Source organism: Hyaena hyaena, unplaced genomic scaffold (genome assembly GCF_003009895.1).
Source record: "Hyaena hyaena isolate Hyena2069 unplaced genomic scaffold, ASM300989v1 scaffold_163, whole genome shotgun sequence".
Taxonomy (NCBI): Eukaryota; Metazoa; Chordata; class Mammalia; order Carnivora; family Hyaenidae; genus Hyaena; species Hyaena hyaena.
This window is the reverse complement of record NW_024080794.1, coordinates 1,696,484-1,719,747: the sequence shown is the minus strand read 5'-3', so window position 1 is coordinate 1,719,747 and position 23,264 is coordinate 1,696,484. Positions and strand designations below refer to the sequence as shown.

Genomic DNA, 23,264 nt, shown 5'->3' with positions numbered 1-23,264 from the left:
TTATGTCTGACTTAACTCAGTATTACCGTTGCGAGATTAATCCATCTTGTTGTACATAGCAATGGTTTTCATTTTTGTTGCTGTATCGTATTCCATTGTTTGTATATGCCATGTTATCTGTTCTGTTGCTAGACATCTAAGTTACTTCCAGTGTTAAATGCATACTGCTATTACAAATACTTTTTTACGTATCATTTTGTGCACTTATGTATGAATTTCTCTTGTAGTTGCTGTATGTTAGAGTATAAGTATGTATAAGTTGTTTTAGTAGATTTTGCCAAATTTTCTTCCTTCCTTCCTCCCTGCTACCTTCCCTCCCTCCCTCCTACCCTCCCTCCCTCCCTCTTTTCCTTCGCCAAATTGTTTTTCAAAGTGATTATACCAATTAAAATCCTTATATATGCTGAATGAGGGTTCTAGTTGTACTATTTCCTTGACTATATGCAATATGGCAGTCTTCACCATTTTAGCCATTATATGAATGTGTAATGAGTGCTATGCCCTTAAGCACATTTTCATGTATGTATTGACATTTTGGCTCTCCTCTTTTGTGAAGTGTCTGCTCAAGCATCTTCCACATTTTTCTATTAAATTGTCAGTCTCTCTTTTATTCATTCATAAGATTTCCTTATGTATTCTGTTGGCAATATGTTTAGCAAATCTGTTTTCTCGCCTTGTAACTTGCCGTTTCACTTTCTTAATGGTGTTTTTTGATGAACAGAAGTTCTTTTATTTTTATTTTATTTTTTAATGTTTTATTTATTTCTGAGAGAGAGACACAGCGTGAGCAGGGGAGGGTCAGAGAGAGGGAGACACAGAATGTGAAGCAGGCTCCAGGCTCTGAGCTGTCAGCACAGAGCCTGACGCGGGTCTCGAACCCACAAACTGTGAGATCATGACCTGAGCTGAAGCTGGATGCTTAACTGACTGAGCCACCCAGGCACCCCTGGAAGTTCTTACTTTTAACAGAACTCACTTTATTATCTTATTTTTAGCACTTAACCTTGTCTTTTTTTGGTCTACTCCAAGGTTGTGCGTATATTCTCTGTATTATTTTCTGGAACTATGGTATTATACAAACTTCTAGCCACATGTAGCTATTTAAATTTAAACTAATATAATGGTAAACCTACTCACACGTTTCAAGTGCTCAGTCACCACATATTGCTATGTTGAACAGCCCAGAACATTTCTGTCATCTCAGAGTTCTGTTAGACAGTGTTGCTCTAGAAGCTTTATTTATTTAACTTACACATTATGCTCAGAAATCTACTTGGTATTGATTTTTGTATACGGTATATAATTAATATCAAGATTCATTTTTTATTTCCATCTGACTCAGCTCCATTTGTTGAAAAGACTGCCTTGCTACATTTTTTTTTAAAAGTTGAGATGAAATTCACATAATGTAAAATTAGCCATTTTAAAGTACACAATTCAGTCACATTTTAGTACATTCACAATTTTGTGTGACTGCCACCTCTGTCTAGTTCCAGATCATTTTCATTAAGCAGTCACACCTCATTTTCCCAGCCCAGGGCAACCACCAGTCTCCTGTCTGTCTGAAAGGATTTAATTGTTCTGAATATTTCCTATAAATGGAGTCCTACAGTATGTGACTTCTTGTGTTTTTCTTCTGTCACTTAGCATAATGTTTTTGATGTTCATCCACGTTGTAGCATACATCAGTACTTCATTCTATTTTATGGCTGAATAACATTCTGTTGTATGTATTTATCACAGTTTGTTTATCCATTTGTTCATTGATGGACATTTGGGTTATTCCCACCTTTTGAATATTGTGAAAAGTGCTGCTATGAATTTTGTGGCTCGGTGTTTGAGTACCTGTGTTTAGTTCTTTAGGTATATTCCTAGGTGTATACCTCTGATAGATTATATGGTAATTCTGTGTTTAGCTTTTTTATTTATTTTAGAGAGTGCTCAAGAGGGGGAGAGGGGCAAAGGGAGAGGGGAGTGGGGAATGAGAATCTTCGGCAGGCCGCATGCTCAGTGCAGAGCCCCACACGGGGCTCAATCCCACAACTCTGGGATCATGACCTGAGCTGAAATCAAAGATTTGGGCACTCAACTGACTGAGCCACCTAGGTGCCTCCCTGTTTAGCTTTTTGAGAAGCTGACAAACTGTTTTCCACAGAGGCTACACCACTTTCCCTTCCCATCAGTAGTATATGAAAGTTCTTTTCCACGTCCTTGCCAACTTACTATATTCTGTTACTTTGATTGTAGCTATCCTAGCAGATATGAAGTGGTATCTCACTGCAGTTTTGATTTGCATTTCTCTAATGATACTGAGCATCTTTTGATGTACTTATTAGCTATTTGTATATCTTTTGGATGAAAAACTATACGTGTCCATTGCCCATTTTTTAGGGCTACCTCTTTGTTGAGCTGTAATAGTACTAGATAAAATTCTCTTGTCAGATACATATTTTGCAAATATTTTCTTCCATTCTGTAGGTTGTCTTTTAAGTTGTCCTTTAATTTTTTAATTGGGATATAATTGACATGTAACATTATGTTATTTAGATGTGTGCAACGTAATGATTCAGTATGTTATATATTGTGAAATGATCACCACAAAAACCTAGTTAATATCCATCCCACGCAGTTACATTTTTTTTTTCCTGTGAGAACTTTTAAGATCTACTCTCTTGGCAACTTACCAAATATACACTGAATAGTATTACTAACTGCAGTTACCAGGCTGTCCATTCTGTTCCATGACTTATTTATTTTATCACTGTAAATTTGAGCCTTTGACCCCATTCAGCCATTTTGCCCACCTACCACTTCCTTTGGCAGCGGTCAGTCTATTCCATTCATCTTTGATACTTGAGAGTCTGATGAATACAAGGTTATATCTCATTGGGTTTTGATTTGCATTTCATTGATGATTAGTGATATTGAGCATCTTCTCACATACCAGCTGTGTGTCTTCTTTGGAGAAATGGTCTATTCAAACCCTCTGCCCATTATTTAATTAGATTGTGTTTTTGATACTAAGTTGTTAAGTTCTTTATATATTATGGATTTTAGCCCCTTATCTGATGTATGATTTGCAAATATTTTCTCCCATTCAGTAGGGTGCTTTTTCTTTTCATTGGCAATTTCTTTTGCTGTGCAAAAGATTTTAGTTTGGTATAGTCCCATTTGTTTATTTTAATGTTTGTTGCTCTTGCCTAGGGAACCTCTTGCAAAAAATGATTGCTGAGACAAATGTCAAAGAGCTTACTGCCTGTGTTTTCTAGGAGTTTTATGATTTCAGGTCTTTTTTTCAAATCTTTTTCTCTTTTGAATTTGTTTTTATGTGTGGTATAAGGATGTAGCTGTCCAGTTTTCCCAATACACTTTTATTGAAGAGACTGTCCTTTCCCTATTGTATATTCTTGCCTCCTGTGTCATAGATTAATTGACTATTAATATCTCTTCTGTTGATCTCTTTGTTTTCATGCCAGTACCATGCTGTTTTGATTTCTATAGCTTTGGAGTATAGTTTGAAATCAGGGAGCATGAGGCTTCCAGTTTTGTTCTTCTTTCTCGAGATTGCTTTGACAACTTTTGATATCTAGTAGCTTAAGTCTTCCAGATGTCTTTAATGACAACTGCTGCTGTTGCTGCTACTACTGCTGCATCATTATTGTCATCATTAGCTTTTTCAAGATTGTTTTCGCTATTGTTAGCCTTTCGCATTTTTATCTACATTTTAGAATCAACTTATTGGTTCTCCTTATACTCCTCCACCCTGACTGGCTGGAATTTTGATAGGTGTTGTGTTGAGTTACAAGTTTTAGTTCTCATCAATTATAATACCACTTTTCATTCTGTGAACATAGTATTATAATCCTGAGCTTTCGATTTCATGAAGATGGTGTATGTCTTAGTCTTCAATTTACCTGGATAAAGTTTCTTAAATTTTTGTGTAGATGCCTTATCTTTCTTAAGTATGTTCCTAGGCACTTTATGCTGTTTGATGCTGTCTTAGATAATATAATTTTTAATATTTATCTGCTAACTGTATATTGTTGGGATATGGATATAAAGTTACTTCTTTTTTATATTGACTTTTATCCTAGGATCTTGTTAAATGCAGTTTTTAATTCTACTAGTTAGTATTTGCATTTGTGGGATTTTCTCTTTTCACAGTCATGTCATTTGTTCATCAAGACAGCTTTATTTTTTTCTTTTTCCATTCTTAATGCTCTTTATTTCTTTTTCTTCCTCATGCCTTGTCCAGGACCTTCAAAACAGTAGAAGTGGTGACAGTGTACGTTTTATCTTCTTCTCAGTGTTAGAGAGGAAGGGGGGACTATTAGTAACCAGCAGAGGACCTGAAAACTTCATCTGGACGGCGTGTTTAGGGCACTACACTTAACCTAGTCCTGGCATACGTTCTTCCATCTTCTTTTATTTAGAATAGTCTGTTTGTATATCATGTAAATAGTGATTTGGGTTAATTTGCCATCTAATTTTTATCTTCAGTTTATTCTATCATTTCTATATTCATTTTATTCTTCTTTTTTTTTTTTTTTTTTTTTTTTTTTTACTATTTATTTATTTTTGAGAGAGATGGAGTGTGAGCAGGGGAGGGGCAAAGAGAGAAGGAGACACAGAATCTGACCAGGCGCCAGGCTCTGAGCTGTCAGCACAGAGCCTGATGTGGGGCTCGAACTCACAGACTGTGAGATCATGACCTGAGCTGAAGTCAGATGCTTAACCAACTGAGCCACTCAGGCACTCCTCCTTGTTTTTGATTAAATATTTTTATTCCATTTTCCCCTTTACTGACTTGTTTTTTACATTTTCCTCTTCTTTTAGTAGTTGCTCTAGAGAGTACAACATTCTTCCTTGACTCACTGAAGACCAGTATAATGACTCTGTTTTAAGCTTTCAGGACAATAGGTTCAGTATTCTTAGGAACTTTAGCATACTTTTTTTTTTTTTAATATTTTTTATTTATTTCTAGGAGAGAGAGAGAGACAGCGTGAGCAGGGGAGGGTCAGAGAGAGAGAGGGAGATACAGACTCTGAAACTGGCTCCAGGCTCTGAGCTGGCAGTCAGCACAGAGCCCGACGCGGGGCTCGAACCCACGAACCACGAGATCATGACCTAAGCGAAAGTCGGACGCTTAACCAACTAAACCACCCAGGCGCCCCGGAACTTTAGCATACTTTAATTCCCTTTATTTCCTGATGCTTTTTGTGTTCTTGTACAAACAGGACCATTACTGTTGTGATTTTATACAGTTAATATTTATTTAGATTTACCAATATATTTTTGTTTTCTTGTTTTTCATTCCTTTGTATCTATGTGATGATTTTCTTCCTACTTAGAGAATTAAAGTAGTATTTCTTTTAGTGTGGATTACTGCGAATTCAGGCCCTTGATTTTTGTTTGAAAATGTCTTTACTTTGCCTTCATTTTTTAAAGGATATTTTCTCCAGGTTTAAAATTCTACACAGGTATGTTTTCTGTCCTTAGAAATTTGAAAATAATATACCATCTTCTTCCATTTTCTTACCTTTTCTCTTGAAATCCACCGACAGTCTTGTTCCTTTAAAGATTTTCTTTTTGCTTTGAATGCTTTCAAATTTTTATACTTTGCGTTGGTTTCCAGTTTCACTATGGTGCGTCTGAATGTGCTTTTCTTTATATTCATCTTTTTGAGGGGCTTGTAGCTCTTTGTGAATGTGTAGCTTTGATGTTTTGCATAAGTTCTGAAAAATTTTGTTTCATATTCTCTTTCCTCTCTTACTGTAGTTCTAATTATACACTCTAAACATACAGTTTATTTTACTGTGATATAGTTTTGTGACACCTTCATGTACTTTTCTCCCTGTTGATGCTTCAATTTTGTTTTCTTCTTACCTGCTCTTCACATTTGTTTAATCCTATGTTAAGCCCATGCATTGGATTCTTAATTGCATTTATTTTATATTTCAATTTTATAATTTATTTGTAGTTTTAAAATTTTAAGGGTTTTTTTTAATGTTTATTTTTGAGAAACAGAGAGTACAAGCGGGGGAGGGCAGAGAGAGAGGGAGACACAGAATCCGAAGCAGGCTGCAGACTCTGAGCTGTCAGCACAGAGCCCGATGTGGGGCTCAAACTCACAAGCCAAGCCTTGAGATCATGACCTGAGCTGAAGTCGGACACTTAACCAACTGAGCCACCCAGGTGCCCCCCTGTAGTTTGTAGTATAGCTTTTAGTTCCCTGCCACAATTCTCTATCTTGCCATTTAATTATTGAACTTCTTTAATTATGTTAATGTTGACATCAGCCTTAATTTCTATATCACCTGTCGCTCTTTTTGTCTTACTTGTCTTGTTTTTCTCTTTTTGGTCAAATCTTGTCCTATACATATTTTTTTTTAATATTTATTTTGAGAGGTGAGGTAGGGGCATAAAGGGGTACAGAGGATCCAAAGCAGGCTCTGCACTGACAGCAGAGAACCTGATGGAAGGCTCAAACTCCCATTGAGATCATGACCTGAGCCGAAGTTGGACGCTCAACCTACTGAGCCACCCAGGCGCCCTGTGCACGTTATTTTTGATTGAGTGGTAGATTTGTATACGAAAAATGTTACAGATAATTTGAGGCTCTGAATGACTTTGTAATTCTTCTGGAGAGGATTTCTTTTTCCTTCTGACAGGTAGTTGAGCTGTTGTCAGATCACTTTGGTCCAGTCAAGAATGCACTGTTTGGAAGCTAGACTTCAGTTTCTGACAGGCTGATTCTTTTTCTGATCACCTTTAGGTATAGGGTGTATTTGTTACGGATCCACTTAGAAGTCCAGCGTATTTTACAGGGACTCTTTCCTTTATTGGACCCAGAATTCCAGCTTTTTTCCTTTCCACCTCTGTGACAGTGGTGAAAACATTGCTCAATTGTCCGTCTCTTTTCCTTTTAGAATCAGTTATCAATTTTTATGAGAAAAGTAATCCTAGGGCCAGACTCAAATCTCTTGATTTCTCTCCTCTTTTGAAACTTTGCCCTGCAAATTTTCACTGCTTTGGTAGCTCTTTTATCACCTTAACATTGATTTTTTTTAAAGATCTTTTATTTAGCCTTTCTATTTTTTCCAATGTAAGATAGGTTCAAAAAACCTAATCAGATCTTGTCAGAAACAGACCTTTCAGTTCTAAACTAACCCATCAATTTGTCTTATTTTAATGTTACTTTTGATCTGTACAAGGAATATATATTTAACCTTTTTGTAACTTGTTTTATAATAATACAGTAAACACTTATGTATTGTCAGCTCCTGGTTTATTACTCACCTTCTGTGTCTTCTCTGGCCCAGGTAACCACTGTAATGAATTGGGGTCTACTTTTTACCAACTAAAACAAACACTTTATCACATGTATATCTCTAAATAACATACTTGTTTAGTTTTGCTTATTCTTTTTTTTTTTTGTTTTATAATGTTTGTTCATTTATTTTGAGAGAGCACATGCAAGAGCCAGGGAGAGGCAGAGAGAGAGGGAAAGAGAGAATCCCAAGCAGGCTCCACACTGTCAGCGTGGAGCCCAACCTTTGGCTCAATACCTATGTTTGAGTTATACCATATATATACTTGACTGATTTGCTTTTATCATTACACATTTGTTTCTTCAAATAATCCTTGTTATTATATCTAGCTGTACTTCATTCATTACTCTGCATTATATCAATGTGTGAAATTACTTCTATTCTCTTAGTGGACATTTGGAATATTTCTATTTCTTTCCTTTCTGGAACAGTACCCCTATGAATGTTCTTATAGAGGCTACCTGTTGCATAGGAGCAAGAGTATCTCTAGGTTATAGTTATACAAGTGAAATTGATGAATCACAGCGTATACACACATTTAACTCTTCATTTCATTCCCAAATTGTTTTTCAAAATCATTGTGAAAACTTACTTTTTTTATTAGCAGTATATAATACCCATTACTGTCAGATCTTTTCACTTTTGTCCATTTATTAGTTACAGAATACATTGACTCATTCTAGTCTTCATTTGCATTTCCCTGGTTATTAAGTTTTTATGTCTAGTTACCATTTACATTGCCTCTTTCTGAAATTCCTTTAGAAGTCTTTTGCCTTTTTTTTCCTGCGCTTTTTGTCTTGTATAGGTAATCTTAACACACATTAATACTTTTCTGGGTATATCTTGCAGTATCCTCATAATAAATGTATAAAATCTCATCTGTGGTGTGTCTTTTTATTCCCTTTGTGGTATCTTTTGAACAAAAATTATTAATTTTAATGTAGCTAAATTTATTCCTTTCTTTTGTAGTGCATTTTACATCTTGAAGAAATCTTTCCCTACACTAGTGTTATAAAAATAGTCTCCCATATGTTCTAAAAGTTGTAAGGTTTTCTTTTGACATTAAATACACTTAATCCATCTGGAATTAATTTATTTGTTTGTATGCTATGACTTAAGGGTTTCATTTCTTTTTTGCTTCCCAATAGGGCAACCAAATTTCCCATCATAAATTATTGAGTAATCTTTCCTTCTTCAAATCCTCTGCATTGTTACCACTTACATTGTTCCTACCCTGTGTTCTTTAGCAGTGCCTTGTTTGCTCATCTACAGAGTGCCTTTCCATAAAGTTTTGTAATTTTCTTTGTAAAGAAAATTAAAAAATTTTTCTTGTACAACTTTGTTAGGTACTTTGATTTTTTAAATTGTTTTATATTTGTGCATGATTTGGAGAATTATTTTATAGTTTTAATCTTTTGTTCATCTTTCTTGCTAAGCTCTTTTTTCCTTATTTTAATTTTTTTCTGAAGAATGTCAGTCTTGATTATTAGAAATTAGAGAATTTCTAATCCTTAAATATTTTATCACTCTGTTAATTCCCTTATATTTCTACATGTGTTTCCTCTGCTTACCATTTTTCATCTCATGTTCATCTATCAGTTTTTGAAGTGATATAGTCAAGTCTTCTGTGGTGATGACATTTTCTCTTATTCTTTTTTTAATCATTTATGTTTTGATTTATTTTGATATTCTGCTAGTTGTACACATGCTCGTGAATTTTACATCTTTCTGTGTTATGAGGTTTAAAAAGTGCATCAGTATCCTATTTACACCAGTGTCCCAATTAAATCCATATCCCATTTCATGCCTTTCATCTTGACTGATACATTTTTTCATCCTGTTAGTTTTACATTTACTCTGTCATTGATTTTATTGCATCTGTTTTGGTTTTATATTGTTTTTGAACCATCTGAGAGTCTGCTGGTTTGATTTATGACTTTTTCTATTTTGTAATACATACTGATTGACTTTTTCTTATGAATTAAATATTTTAGTAGAGTATATATTTGAATAATTCTTTCACAGTGGCTTATAGTTTGGAAACTTTCTCTGTGTCTTAGCTTGCCGAAAATATATTTTCCCTTATTCTTGAGTACTGGAATCCTATCTTTCATGGCATAGGATTTGGCTGCAGAAAATTCAGAACACTGTTTTTTGGCATCTAGTCTTGGCAGCTGAGAAATTTGAAGTTGATCTGATTCTCACTTCTTTTTTGGAAGGTTTCCTCCTGGAATCTTTTGGGATCTTTCTGATATTCTTAGTTCAGAAATTTCACGAGAATGTTTCTAATGTGATTGCTTTTCCATTATTTCTGTCTTATACTTTGAAGGCACTTCTCAGTTGAAGTGAGTAGAAAGCTATATGTGTTTGACAAGTTTGCCTTCTGGATGTTGGGACCACCTGTCTTGTTGCCAAAGAGTTACCTGAGCAGCCATTTGATTTCTGTTTCCTAGGCTGCCTCTGGAAATCACTCCATCGTCTGGCAGTATACTGGATCTCTAGTGTTCCAAGATTGGGTTCAGCTCTTTTGTCATCTTACTTTAGTCACCTGGCTGCCACTTGTAAATTCACACATCTTGCAATGCCTGCACTTTATCATCTCAGGATTATTTTGTGATTGTGCGTAAACTAAAACAAACAAACAAACAAAAAAAACAAAGCAAAACACCCTAACTTTTTTGGAGGATGTTTTCTTCTGTACTTTGCTATGGAGATGCAAACCTTCTAGCTCTGTAAATTTTTTTACTGTATATTTTTTGTTTTTGTTTTTTAATTTTCTAAGATTCTGGACTTCTTTTTGGCCCTTTTTGTTTTCCAGCCCTGCTGTGTATCTGTTGCCATTTTGGTGGGATTTAGGTAGGAAGATATTAATGCATGCTTTTTCTTACTTAGAGTCAACTGCAAGCCTTTCTCATTTTTTCTTCTCAAAATATTTTGTATATACCTTTCCCCTTATTTAAGAACTGTGTTTTTTGGCTCTTTTAATTTTTATCCTATAGTCGGTGCCAGCTGCCTTAAATAATTGAATCATAAGTCTTAAAGGGCTAAGTGAGGAAGCGTATGTTTAAGTGGTTAAACTCGGTCCTTTCTCACACCTAGAAAGCATCAACTGCTGCTGGGTTTGTAAGTACTGTATTTGAGTGCTAGTGGAGATAAGTCAACCTTTTTTTTTTTTAATGTTTTATTTATTTCTGAGAGAGAGAGAGAGACAGCGTGAGTAGGGGAGGTCAGAGAGAGAGGGAGACACAAAATCCGAAGCAGGCTCCAGGCTTTGAGCTAGCTGTTAGCACAGAGCCCAACATGGGGCTTGAACCCACGAACCGTGAGATCGTGACCTGAGCCGAAGTCGGATGCTTAACCGACTGAGCCACCCAGGAGCCCCATGTCAACATTTTTGAGGAATGGATGAGGTATTTTAGTCATCTTTAATGATTGCCACTGCAGAAGATAAAGACTTCATTTATTCACTAAGTATTAATTAAATATGAAGATTCTTATTTATGTTTTAAAGTCCTTCATTTTTGTTTAGCTCCCAGGAAAAAAGACAACTAAGCTTTGGGTTCCAGATGAAGAAGTTTCTCCTGAGACAATGGTCAAAGTGAGTGATATACATAGATCTATTTATTTTAATACATTCACTAGATTGTATTATCATTATAAGTATTAGGATTCCTGTTATAAAGATACAGCTATTAAAATCATCCAAGTCTTTATATTTTTTTATATGACATCCCATCTGCTCTGAGAGTATAGGGCGGTGATGAAAAACCCGAGGCCTAATGGGCAACTGCACATAATAAATATAATATGAAAAGAAAAAAAGTGTTTGAAACTGCCTCCATGTTGCTGCTTAGTTATCAACCTTTAAAATTTTTTTTAAATTTAGTTTTGAGAGAGAGACACACAGAGCATGAACAGGGGAAGGGCAGAGAGAGAGGGAGACACAGGATCCAAAGCAGGCTCCAGGCTCTGAGCTGTCAGCACAGAGCCTGGTGTGAGGCTCCAACTCAAAAACCATGAGATCATGACCTGAACTGAAGTCGCACGCTCAACCAACTGAGCCACCCAGGTGCCCCTTAGCTATCAGCCTTTTAATGGCAAAAGACCATGCTGGTTTTCTCATGTACATTCTCCTATTCAGTAAAGATGGTCATCCAGGTCACCCAGGAAAAGACTATTTATCTTTTCCATGAGATTTGATAAAACTTTTTATTTTGATTAAAAAAAATTTCACTCCATTGTTCCTTGAATTAGGAGTAATACATAAAAGATTACTCATCACTAGTGTAGAGAGTATTTATTAAAAGGATCTACAGTCTGTAATGTAGACCACATCTCAATCCACTACCAGGAATAAATATATTAGATACTGTTTTTCTAGTTGTAGTTTCATATAAATCTGTTCATGTTGTATATATGTGTACTAGTTTATATTTTATATTAGGAAGTACTTGCTCATGTTATTCCAGCTTCAGATTTTGATACTGTTTCTGCGGCTGATGGAATGATGCTTGATGCTTTTAGTTCCAGTATAAACCTGTTTTCTCAGCAGTGGACTCAAGCAGCATTTTTGTGTAGTCAGTCAGCACCGGACTAGAAGACAGGCAAGGTTGCCTGCACTTTAAAGTTCATGCTTAACAAATGACATATGAAAAGTTTCTGCCTATACCACTGTTCGAGACCCACTTAGCTCCTGAGCCAAAGCTCTGTAAAATGCTAAGATAATAAGTGAAAAAGAGGTAATATGCACCTCTTCAAAAAGGGTTGTTGGAAACATTAAAAGCAATAACAGATTTTAAAGCACTTAAGTACTTCATAATTATAAAATGTAGCACAAAAGACAGAATATAATTTGCAATTGGAAACTTTTCTGACTAAAGAAGTTAAGCATGATTTACTGTGGGTTCTAAGGAGTAGAATTTATGATGTGGAAACATTAATCAAAAAAGAACAAGTTTTAGTTCTATCATTTGTCAGTTGCATGGGTGGGGTGGTAAAACATCCTTAAGACATTCTGTTATCTTGATGTATGCAGAAAAGAATGATTCTTTTTTCCTTTTCTTAAAAAGCATCCATTAAAACCATTTCTTTTTTTTAAGGTTGATACAGAATTTTTTTTAATGTAGCAATGTTGTGTTTGTCAATTTGTCTTTTAAATAGATTCAGGCTATTAAAATGATGGTTCGATGGCTCCTTGGAATGAAAAATAATCACAGTAAATCAGGAACTTCTACCTTAAGATTGCTAACTACAATATTGCATAGTGATGGAGACTTGACAGAACAGGGGAAAATTAGGTATGTAATTATCATTTCAAAATTCTTGTGCAGTATTTCAGTATCTTGTGTAAATGTTTAATGGTGCATTTTCTTTATAAGAAAATAATTAGTATTCCTGTGGAGATGTGCATATATTTTTATTATAATATGCTTTTATACAGTGGTTATTTCAAAACGGCAGTCATATGTCTGGGGCAGGGTATTGCTATACATTGTAAATATTTTAAGCAATAGATGATTACTTTTTTGAATGACTAATGTGAAATGGTTAGTATACCAATCAGTAACTGATGTTTTCCATTCTTGTTACAGTCTAAAGTAAAAAGAACACACTGGGTAGAAGACAACTTATTGAATCTGTTTCCAGAACTATAAATAAAATGTATGCACACTTAAAAATGTACTTAATGTAAATTATATAAACACGCATTTTGTTTTGTTTGAAAGGATGTAGTTGAGTGTAGTGATTGAAAAAAATGGATCCTAGAGCTGGGATTTAAATCCTGGCACCACCATTCACCAGCTAGGTGACTTTTAGCAAGTTACTTTAACCACCTTGTGTCTCTGTTTCCTCATTTATAAAATAGAGATAGAGGCACCTGGGTGGCTCAGTCAGTTAAGAGTCAACCTTGGCTCAGGTTAGGATCTCACGGTTTGTGAGTTTGAGCCCCATGTCAGGCTCTGTGCTGACAGCTCAGAGCCTGGAGCCTGCTTCAGATTCTGTGTGTCCCTTTCTCTCTGCCCCTCACCTGCTTGTGTGCATGCATGTGCATGCTCTCTCTCAAAAATAAATATTAAAAAAAATAGAATGATTATACCTATCTCTTCTAGCTGTTATGATCATTAAATTAGTCATTATTTATATGCATATTTAGATCTCATATCATCTGTTTTTATTCCTGTTATTCTTTACTGAAATCAGTGTGTATTTGAAATCTGCAAATATATGTGAATTGCATTGGTTCAGTTTTAAAACAAATCTTTATATAGAAATTTGGTCTTCAAAAACTTAGTTGTAAAATATTTAATTTTTTGTCTTTATTTATACTAAATAAGCTCAGTATGACAAACAGAATTTCCTTTAGTGGTGGTTGAGTGAATTACCTCATAATAGCTGCTTGCAATATTACTGTTGATTAACTGAATAGTTATCTTTAGGACATGTAACTTTAGAACCTTATAAATGTTGACATGCATTCAGTCAGTATTTTTACATAATCTTTAGAAAGAGAAAGGGTGGTCTTAAGCCAGTTAGATCATTAGATTGTAGAAGGCCAAGAAAGTGTCTTTTAAGTCACTCTCAGTGCTGTATACATGATAGGCATATACTTGTTTTATGAATATTGAATAATTTTTACTGTGAAAATACATGGGGAGTCAGTTTGTCTTTTAAATAGATTAAGGCTCTTAAAATGATGTCTCGATGGCTCTTTGGAATGAAAAATAATCACAGTAAAGATTTACTGTGTAGTTCATTTAATATATCACTGTATTCGGAAGGACTGTTTAGATATATTTACTGTCTAAGAATTTACTAATGTTTAGGGGCGCCTGGGTTGCTCAGCCAGTTGAGCATCTAACACTTGATTTTGGCTTGGATCATGATCCCAGGGGTCATGGGACTGAGCCCTGCATCAGGGCTCTGGACTGAATGTGGACCCTGCCTCAGATTCTCTTTCTCCCTGTCTCCCCCCTTTCCCCTGCTTGCATACTCTTTTTCTCTCTCTCAAATCATTAAACTATATATATGTATGTATGTCTATTTGCTAATATTTGAGGTGTGTCCCATTAAGCAGAAGTTTTCTTAAATTTAAAAGGAGCTTCTTGGTAATACTTGAAAAGTTGAATCCTAACTGAAAATTGTGATGTTTCCTGCTATACCTGCTTTCATTCTTCTTTTATACTTAGCACATTAGTTTTAGTTGACTTTAACAAGTTAGGACATTTTTGTGCCTAATTTATAAGTAAACCAAAAAAAATCCGTAACAGAAGACTTTAGCTAGACATACAAATAGATTTTTCTAAGCTTTAAGCTTAGCTAAAGCTATTTTATGTAGGATGAAAGAATTAAATGACTTTAGTATAGACTATGTTCAAGAAAAGAACTTTGGAGTATTAGAAACCATCTTTCAAAATTAAGTAAACGTAAGTGTTAGCATCACTAAATTGTCTTCTGCCATTTTTTTGGCCACAGGAAATTTTATAAAATTAGATATAGTGTAGGAATGTTGTTATGCAGACATTTAGAAATCTAATTTACATTCTTTCTTATTTTTTAGTAAACCGGATATGTCACGTCTGAGACTTGCAGCTGGGAGTGCCATTGTGAAGCTGGCACAAGAACCTTGTTATCATGAAATCATCACATTAGAACAGTATCAGCTCTGCGCGTTAGCTATTAATGTAAGGAAGATGGCCATAGAGAAGAGGACTTTGTATGGTCTTTAACTTTTAGGAAGAAAAAAATTTCTCCAGGAGATAGAGATAAAAATGTTGAATTGTCTCCTTTTGGAAGATGTATGCACGAGAAACATTTCAGAGTTCTAAAACTGTTGTTTGAGTTTTGGGTTCTGACATAGTACATTCGATTCTTGTTATTTGTAGTAGTTTTGTGCTATAGGGTCCCCCCAACCACCAGATTAGCAAATACTGAACCATTGCTCTGAAGGGAAATGTAGGGGTGATTTCTTCAAGCCTCTGCTCCCAAGATTTTTGTCAGGCTCTCAGCACATAACCTTGTTTTATGTGTGTTTCTATTTGAGGACGGATGATTTAATATATAGTTGTCATTACCATTGCACTCATGACCAACAGAGCTGTAACTACGGCCTGAATAAAACTTTGCCAACATATGTGCTCCCTAAGGCATATCACAGCCTTCTTTTAGGAACACTAAACAGCACTATGCTTGGGAGCTCTTTTGAACAACAAAACCACCAAAAAATGCACAAAAACGTGAAAAATGTGGCACTAAATAGACTGTCAGAAGGACACTTGTTCATAGAAGAGCTGACACACAGGCACTGCATTCAACTTCAGATGGGATGTATGTCAGATGATTCGGATTGTTGCTGTGCTCATTTACTCACTAGTGTGTTGATTTACTCACTTCAAGTATTGATTTTGGGGTTACAAGTAAATTGTAGTAAGTGAATTCACAGATTTGGCTTGTCTAAATAATGAACATTGAATCTATTGAGGTCTTAAAAGGAAGAAAAATACAGATATTTACAGTTTTATAAAGATATGACATAGATTAATTTCGGGTCAGAAGCAGTTATTTCTCAAGCCAGTTATATTTTCAAGTTACTAACAGTGATACTAATGGATTCATACTCATCTTACAGATGCTATATTAGAGTAACAAACATAATATTTGAATTTTGTTACTTTGGAAGTTTTTAGCATCATTGAGAAAATTAGAAAAGACTTCTATAATGGAAAATATGATATTTAAATATGAGTTTTTCACTCATTATTTGGTCATTTTACACTTAATTTTCCTGTTCTTTTCCAAGTAGTCTTATGTATAAGAATTTGGCATTTATTTTAGGGATTATTGTAATTTTTCTTTCCACCCTTCCTTCTGCTTATTTAAAAATTAGTGCTTATGTGTAACACCTTGCCATAAGCAGTTGACTTTTTTTGTAATCATTTTGTCAAATTTTGGTACTTTAGTCTTTTTTTTTTTTACATTTATATATTTTTGAGAGAAAATTACATTTATTTATTTGTACATTTTACATTTATTTATTTGTGAGACCGAGCATGAGCAGGGGAGGGGCAGAGAGAGAAGGAGACACAGAATCCGAAACAGGTTCCAGGCTCTATATGAGCTCTCAGCACAGAGCCTGACATGGAGCTCGAACCCATGAACCATGGGATCATGACCTGAGCTGAAGTCGGATGCTCAACCAACTGAGCCAGTCAGGCACCCCAATACTTTAGTCTTCAAAGTAGCTATTCCAAATCTCCAAATCTTCTTTATGTCTTTAGTTTTAGTGTTTTAATTCAGATATTACATACTAAACCTTTTGAAAATGAGATTTCGAAGAATCCATAATTTCCTGGTTTAGTTTTCCTCATTAAATTTTAGAAATAATCTTATTTTGTAAAAAAGTGAAAATTGTTTAAAAATATATATTAAATTTCTTAGAAGAAAACAACCTTTGTAATTTTTCTTTTTTAGATTGGCAATATTTGCAGTCAGTTGATTTATCACATTCTTGGTCTGAAATTTTAAAAGTATTGGTGCTACTGGTATTAAAGTCAATTTTTACGGAAGTATGGAAATATGTAAGAGAAATGGGCTTTGTTTGAAACTTACTGTAAGAACTATGTGCAGATCGTTAAATATTCACTATGTGTGAAAAGCATCCGTACTTCTAAAGATTTTCTAGCACAATATATGTTATGTATTACTATATCAGTCACCAAATTCCCAAGTTGAAAGTTCAAATTGCCTAAGTTTTAAGATTGTTTTGGAATTCTGTTAACTATAGAACATGTGTTAATGGTTAAAAGTTAGTTAGTAGTATATTCTCACCACTTACAGACATATAGTTACCCTCCTGAACAAAACCTTTCCCTGATTCTGTTGTTCTTGTAAACCACATGCCTCTCTCTTCTTTTTCAACCTCCAAATCTCGAAGACTAATCTTTATCTTTGTCTCTTTTTACCCACTTATCTCTTACTCCTCACTTCTCATATTTTGGCATTTGCTTTCCTTGTTTTTCCAAAAATGTGTTATTGAAGGCCTCATCCAGTGATTTTAATTAGTCTTCATTATATATGCCCCCTCTGCATTATTTGACACAGCTCATTGCACCTTTATTCTTGAAATTTTCTTTGGTTTCTATCTCCCGATTTTTGTTGTTCCTCTCTAACTACGTTTTTTTTTTTCTCTTTTCCTTTAAATGCCTGTATTCTCTGAGGATTTGTCCATGACCAGATTTTCCACTTATACATTCTTTTTTAACTGTCTTTATTTTCTATGTAAGTGACCCCTGTACTAGCAACATTTTAAATTTTTTCAGGTCAGAGTCTGGTCCCACTTCTGAGGCTAAACAGGAATTTCAGCCTTTTATGGTCTGTGAATGTTAAGACTGAATTCATAATCTTCCCGAAATCTATTCCTTATTGACATGTAGAGCCTCAGTAAGCATTAAATACTTCTGAATGGCATTCTTAGATTGAAAAACATTATTTACATTTGACACTTTGCTTGTCCTTGCATCTTGTTGCAGAAGTGCAGATACTCTGTCCTGTGTCATATCTTTTCATTCATATCTTCTTAACTATTCTTACCACTGTAATCATCATTAGCCCTCATCTAGACTATTGGGAGACTTCTCTACTATGGGTTAAATTTCCCTATCAGTTCAGATCATATTATTCTCCCAGTCAAAAACATTTAAGGGCTTATACTTGTAAAAAACAGAAAAAATTGCATATATTTTACAGTTTGGCTGTTCAACCCTTTCTAATATTGTGGGCCCAAATATACATTTAAGAAAATCTTGTTTAACCCACTTACCTTACCTACTTTCATTTCAGTGAAACTGAACAATTTTTTTCTTTTATGTGCCTATAGCTTGCTTTCTTCTCACCCTCCCATTTCTGCAAGTCCATATCTGACCCTTTTTGCAAATCAAGACTTAAACACAACCTTCTCCACAAAACTTGCTCAGATTCTTATAGCTGATCTCATTTTTATTCCCCACAGATTTTAGCTGCAGTCTCTCGATATATACATGCCTTGTGCTTTATTTATCTATATACCTCTGCTTTATTTCTCTTACTTGAGTTCTTTAGAGGTAGTATTGTAACTCAGAGGCCCTTATTATATATTTGAATAGAAAGTAAATCTGGAGAAATAGAAATTCAATAATATGAATGTTCATATTATTTAATAATCACTTAAATATTTTATAATTTAAATGCAATTCATGAAAAATATACTTTGTACTGCTATGTGCTGTACATTGTTCTGGGTTCTGTAAAATACAAAGTCATGACTACTGCCCTTAAGAACTTCTTTGAACAGAAAATATAAATAAGTGTTGATAATACAATGTGACACACAAAGTAATTGAACTATTTGCAAAACACTGTCAGTAGTTCTGATGATAATTTGTACTAGGAAAGGCCACTAAGAGTGAATTTACTTAAGATGCAGTCTAAAATTAATTTCACAGTTACTACTAGTGAATAAAAGCTTTAATTGTAGAACTTTGTCTTTGAGGAAAATGTTTTGTAGTATTAGACACCATCTTTTCTTTTCTTATATTGAACCAAATATTAGAACCATAACAGTGAAAGTATCAAGTGTTTGCATTTTTGGGAATGTTTTTTTTTTTTTCTGATAAAAATTGTATTACTCTGTTCTGTACTTCACATTTAACTTTTATAACATAGTCAAAAGGTTAATCATCTTCACACAAAAGAAAATGAACATTTGGAGGCTGTCTCAGTTCCTAGGAATACATCTTTTAAGTTTTTCCTCACATGGGTCTACTTGATGTACCTGTTTGTCATCATTCTTATCAGTTTTCTCATCTTTCATTATTAACTGTGACAGTTGTTTTGCACACGATTTAACAGTTCTTCTCTAACTTTAATTACAGATTTTTGGAATCCTACTACTTTTGCCATGATTCAGTAATTAATTTGTATTGTTGGATCCTGAATAATTAGTGAGAAAGTGACAAAAACCTGATCTTGGTTGGCAATGTATCTGAGTGGGGGGAGGAATGTTTGGACATTAATTTTTTAATGAATGTTGTGTTCATCTGTGAATACACTATAATATGTTAACTTACACAGTTTGTAATTGGATATTTTCATGGTAAATAATCAGATAAGGAAGATTCCTCTACTCATGGGAGTTTTAATATGGAGGAAAGAATGAGTTAATGTTAACTTTATTTGTTGGGTGTAAGGATAGACAGTAATTCTGTGAAAGCTAGAATACTCTTTTTTTAGCTTTTTAAAAAAAAATTTGTTTTTGAGAGAGAGAAGGAGTGCATGAACGAGTGGTGGAGGCGAAGAGAGGGAAGAGAGAGAGAGGGAGGAGAGAGAGAGAATCGCAAGCAGGCTCCACAATGTCAGTGCAGAGCCCAACACGGGGCTCAGTCTCACGGACTGTGAGACAATGACCTGAATCGAAATCAGGAGTCGGACGCTTAACTGACTAAGCCACCCAGGTTTCCCAAAAATACTTTTTAAAAAATAGATATTTGGGGGCACCTGGATGGCTCAGATGGTTAAGTGTGTATTGATTTTGGCTCAGGTTATGATCTCATAGTTCATGAGATCGAGCCCGGTGTCGGAATCCACTGACAGTGGGAGCCTGCTTGGAATTCTCTCTCCCTCTCTTTCTGCCCCTCCCCTGCTCGAATTTGCATGCACACTCTCTCTCTTTCTCAAAATAAATAAACTTAAAAAAAATAGATAAACATGGTTACATTAAATGAGAGAAGATACACACAATAAGGATTTAAAGATAAAGAGCAAGATGTCACGACCTAGGTTTTGCAAAAACAAAGGTACATTACAGGTAGTAGAAAATAGTATACACAACATTGCAATAATATGAAAGACACCACACTTTGTGTTAATTGGTGGAGGGTAAGGTATAATTCTGAAGATCTTTATATGTCTCTTATATGACTCAAATGTTATATGGAGCTTTGTCCTGTAGCTTATTCCATAAATAATCTGTATGCCAGATATTGTGCTAGGTTTAGAGAAAGTGCAAAAGTGAATAAAGGCATAGTTCTTGTCTTTAAGGAATGAGCAATGATGGGTAAGACATATAAACCAATCATTAAAAAAAATTTTTTTAATGTTATTTCTGAGAAAGAGAAACAGAATGAGTAGGGGAGGGTGAGAGAGGGAAACACAGAATCTGAAACAGGCCCCAGGCTCTGAGCTGGCTGTCAGCACAGAGCCCGATACGGGGCTCAAACCCACGAACCGTGAGATCATGACCTGAGCCGAAGTTGGATGCTTAACCGACTGAGCCACCCAGGCACTCCTAAACCAATCATTTTAATACTGTATAGTGAATGCTATGCCTGCGATACGCACAGAGTGCTAAGAGAGGATAGCTGATGCCTGATAAAGACTACATAGTGATTTCTGGAAGATATAGGAGTTGTTAAGAGATGAGGAGGAGTTGGCTAGAAGAGTAGAGATGGGTGGTTTAGGGGTGGGAGTTAGTATGAGGAAAGCAGGTACAGTGGAAATGAACAGAATTAAAAGTAATTTGGTGTTTCTGAAATTGATTAGTAACTCTTGCCTTCAGAGTTGTACATTTTAATCTGAATAGTTCTTTCACTGTGAAAGCTAAAATGTGTAAATTGGACAGTTTGACCTAGCTCAGTAAGTGCAAAAGCTAGATAGGAGATAGTATTTAAACTATTTTTAGTACCTTAAGTTAGGATGGATTTATATGTAGTTTTATATATCCAGTATAGTTTTATCTGTTTCAAGAGTACATTCAGTATTTTCTAGCACATGTAACTTGGTAGTAATTAATTAGTGTCCAGGTGAACACACCAGCCTTGAAATTAACATGTCACAATACCTCAGTCTTGTGAGCAGAAGCGGTGGTTGTCCATATACTTGCTCTCCTTTACCCTTCAAATTTTGTATGTGAAGTTGTTACTTAGTCTTTGTTGCCATGTGAATAATCTGTGGAATAATTCTGCCTTTACAGGATGAATGCTATCAAGTAAGACAAGTGTTTGCTCAGAAACTTCACAAAGGCCTCTCCCGATTACGGCTTCCACTTGAGTATATGGCAATCTGTGCACTTTGTGCAAAAGATCCTGTAAAAGAGAGAAGAGCTCATGCTAGGCAGTGTCTGGTCAAAAATATAAATGTGAGACGCGAGTATCTGAAGCAGCATGCAGCTGTTAGTGGTAAGCATATGCGAAAATGAGATGTATACTATTCTAGCCAGTTTCAGTTTTATTGAGCACAAAGTGATGTTACTGTTACTTTATTATATTCTAATTGGCCGTCATTAAATACAAAGTGATTACTATTTTTCAATAACCACTTTCCTTTTAAAAAAATGGTCATTTACAAATGTAAATGCATAGGTATTTAAATATCAACCTGTATTTCTTTATGTAACTGACTAAATGGCCAAGGAAAATAAGCAGTGATATTGGAGATATTTTAATAAAACCATAAAACACATACACACACACACACACACACAGTGTAACTACTATCTTTTAGATTTTAAAAAGTACAGGTCTTTTATCTTTGATTGTTTTTCCTTGTAGCTGATGTTAATATCTGGTGCTTATGTGCCTATTTTTAATCTGCTCACTTTATCCCGTCTGTATTATTGGCTTTTGTGTCTCTGAGTTCTTCGTTATATATAACAGCATTAGAATCCATGTAGTTACCCAAGTCAGAAATCAGGCCTTTTTTGTACCTTCTTTTTCCCTCTTATTTGCCACCAGATCCTAGATATCTTGAATGTCTCTCCTTAGCTCTCCTACTCTGCTGTATTTCACTTGGGTAATTGAATATACTCCAAACACCTCCCTGTTGTGTTTCCCTGCCTCTAACCCACCTCCAGCTGTGCCACACTCATTATCAAGAATACCATTATAAAACAAATTGGATCATGCACTTCCTTGCTTGAAATCCATTTTTATTCTTCATTGCTCATAGGTTCTAGCTGAAACTCATTAGCATGGTCCTTTATAGTTGACTCTCAGCTTGAATTTGAAGCTTTCTCTCTAGCTACTACCTGTAAATTTTGTGTATCTTATACTGTGGATTCTTTGAAATTTGTGCAACCATCTTTTTCCCTTGTTGTCAACTTTATCTGGAAATTGCCTGCTACTTCTAGACAAATATAAAGAAAACCAAGGAACGTGGTATGCACCTTTTGAATCCTTTAAAATGCAGTTTTGGTGTTACTGCATCACTGGGGCCTGCCTTCTTTCTCTTCCTTTCTCACCTTGGAAAATAAGGGCTCTGGAGTCAAATCCCTCTTCTGCTGTTTACTGGTTGTTTTGGAGCAGGTTACTTTGTCAATCTGAGCCCTAGTCTCCTTATTTGTAAAATTGGTATAATTATACTAATTTCTTATGGCTGGCATGAGAATTTACGTGTTATGTGTATAAAGCACCTGGCATAATGTGTGGTTCAAAGAAGTACTTGGTAGTTGTTAGCTATACTTACTTTAGGGCACTTTGTGCATTGAAGTATATAGCTTCTGTCTCTACTTAGACTTTATTGTGAGGTCTTTGTCTAGTCTTATTCATCTTTTATTTAAAATAATATTAGTAAGGCTAGAAAATAGTAAGCATTCAATAAATATTTGATACACATTAATATCACTGAGTTTTGAAACCTGTTACTTTTTTCTTTAATATTCTATATTTTCTTCTCTGTTTTCTTGAAATAAATACTAAACAGAGATTATTCTCTTTTGAGTTCAGCAATAAGAAAATAAATAAAACTTGGTGACTTTTTGACACATGTAGTATTTATCGTATGCCAAGTTGAGCATCTGATTTAAAATTTTATTTTGAAATTAGGAAATCTAAAAGGAATTGTTCAGTATATCAGTCCCAGTCTTTTTGACTAATATTTGTTAAACAGTTAGGATTACCATTCTGA

General features: G+C 34.9%; 1 protein-coding gene across 6 annotated transcripts in view; it reads left to right on the top strand.

The window, feature by feature from the left end:
- Positions 1-23,264, top strand: part of PDS5B (PDS5 cohesin associated factor B) — a 199,787-nt gene that overhangs the window by 151,456 nt on the left and 25,067 nt on the right. For all 6 annotated transcript variants that reach the window (XM_039239836.1, XM_039239835.1, XM_039239837.1 and 3 more), the window contains exons 22-25: positions 10,861-10,929; positions 12,492-12,628; positions 14,890-15,013; positions 21,334-21,538. In XM_039239836.1, the coding sequence (XP_039095767.1) occupies positions 10,861-10,929; positions 12,492-12,628; positions 14,890-15,013; positions 21,334-21,538 (535 nt within the window). The remainder of the gene's footprint in view (positions 1-10,860; positions 10,930-12,491; positions 12,629-14,889; positions 15,014-21,333; positions 21,539-23,264) is intronic.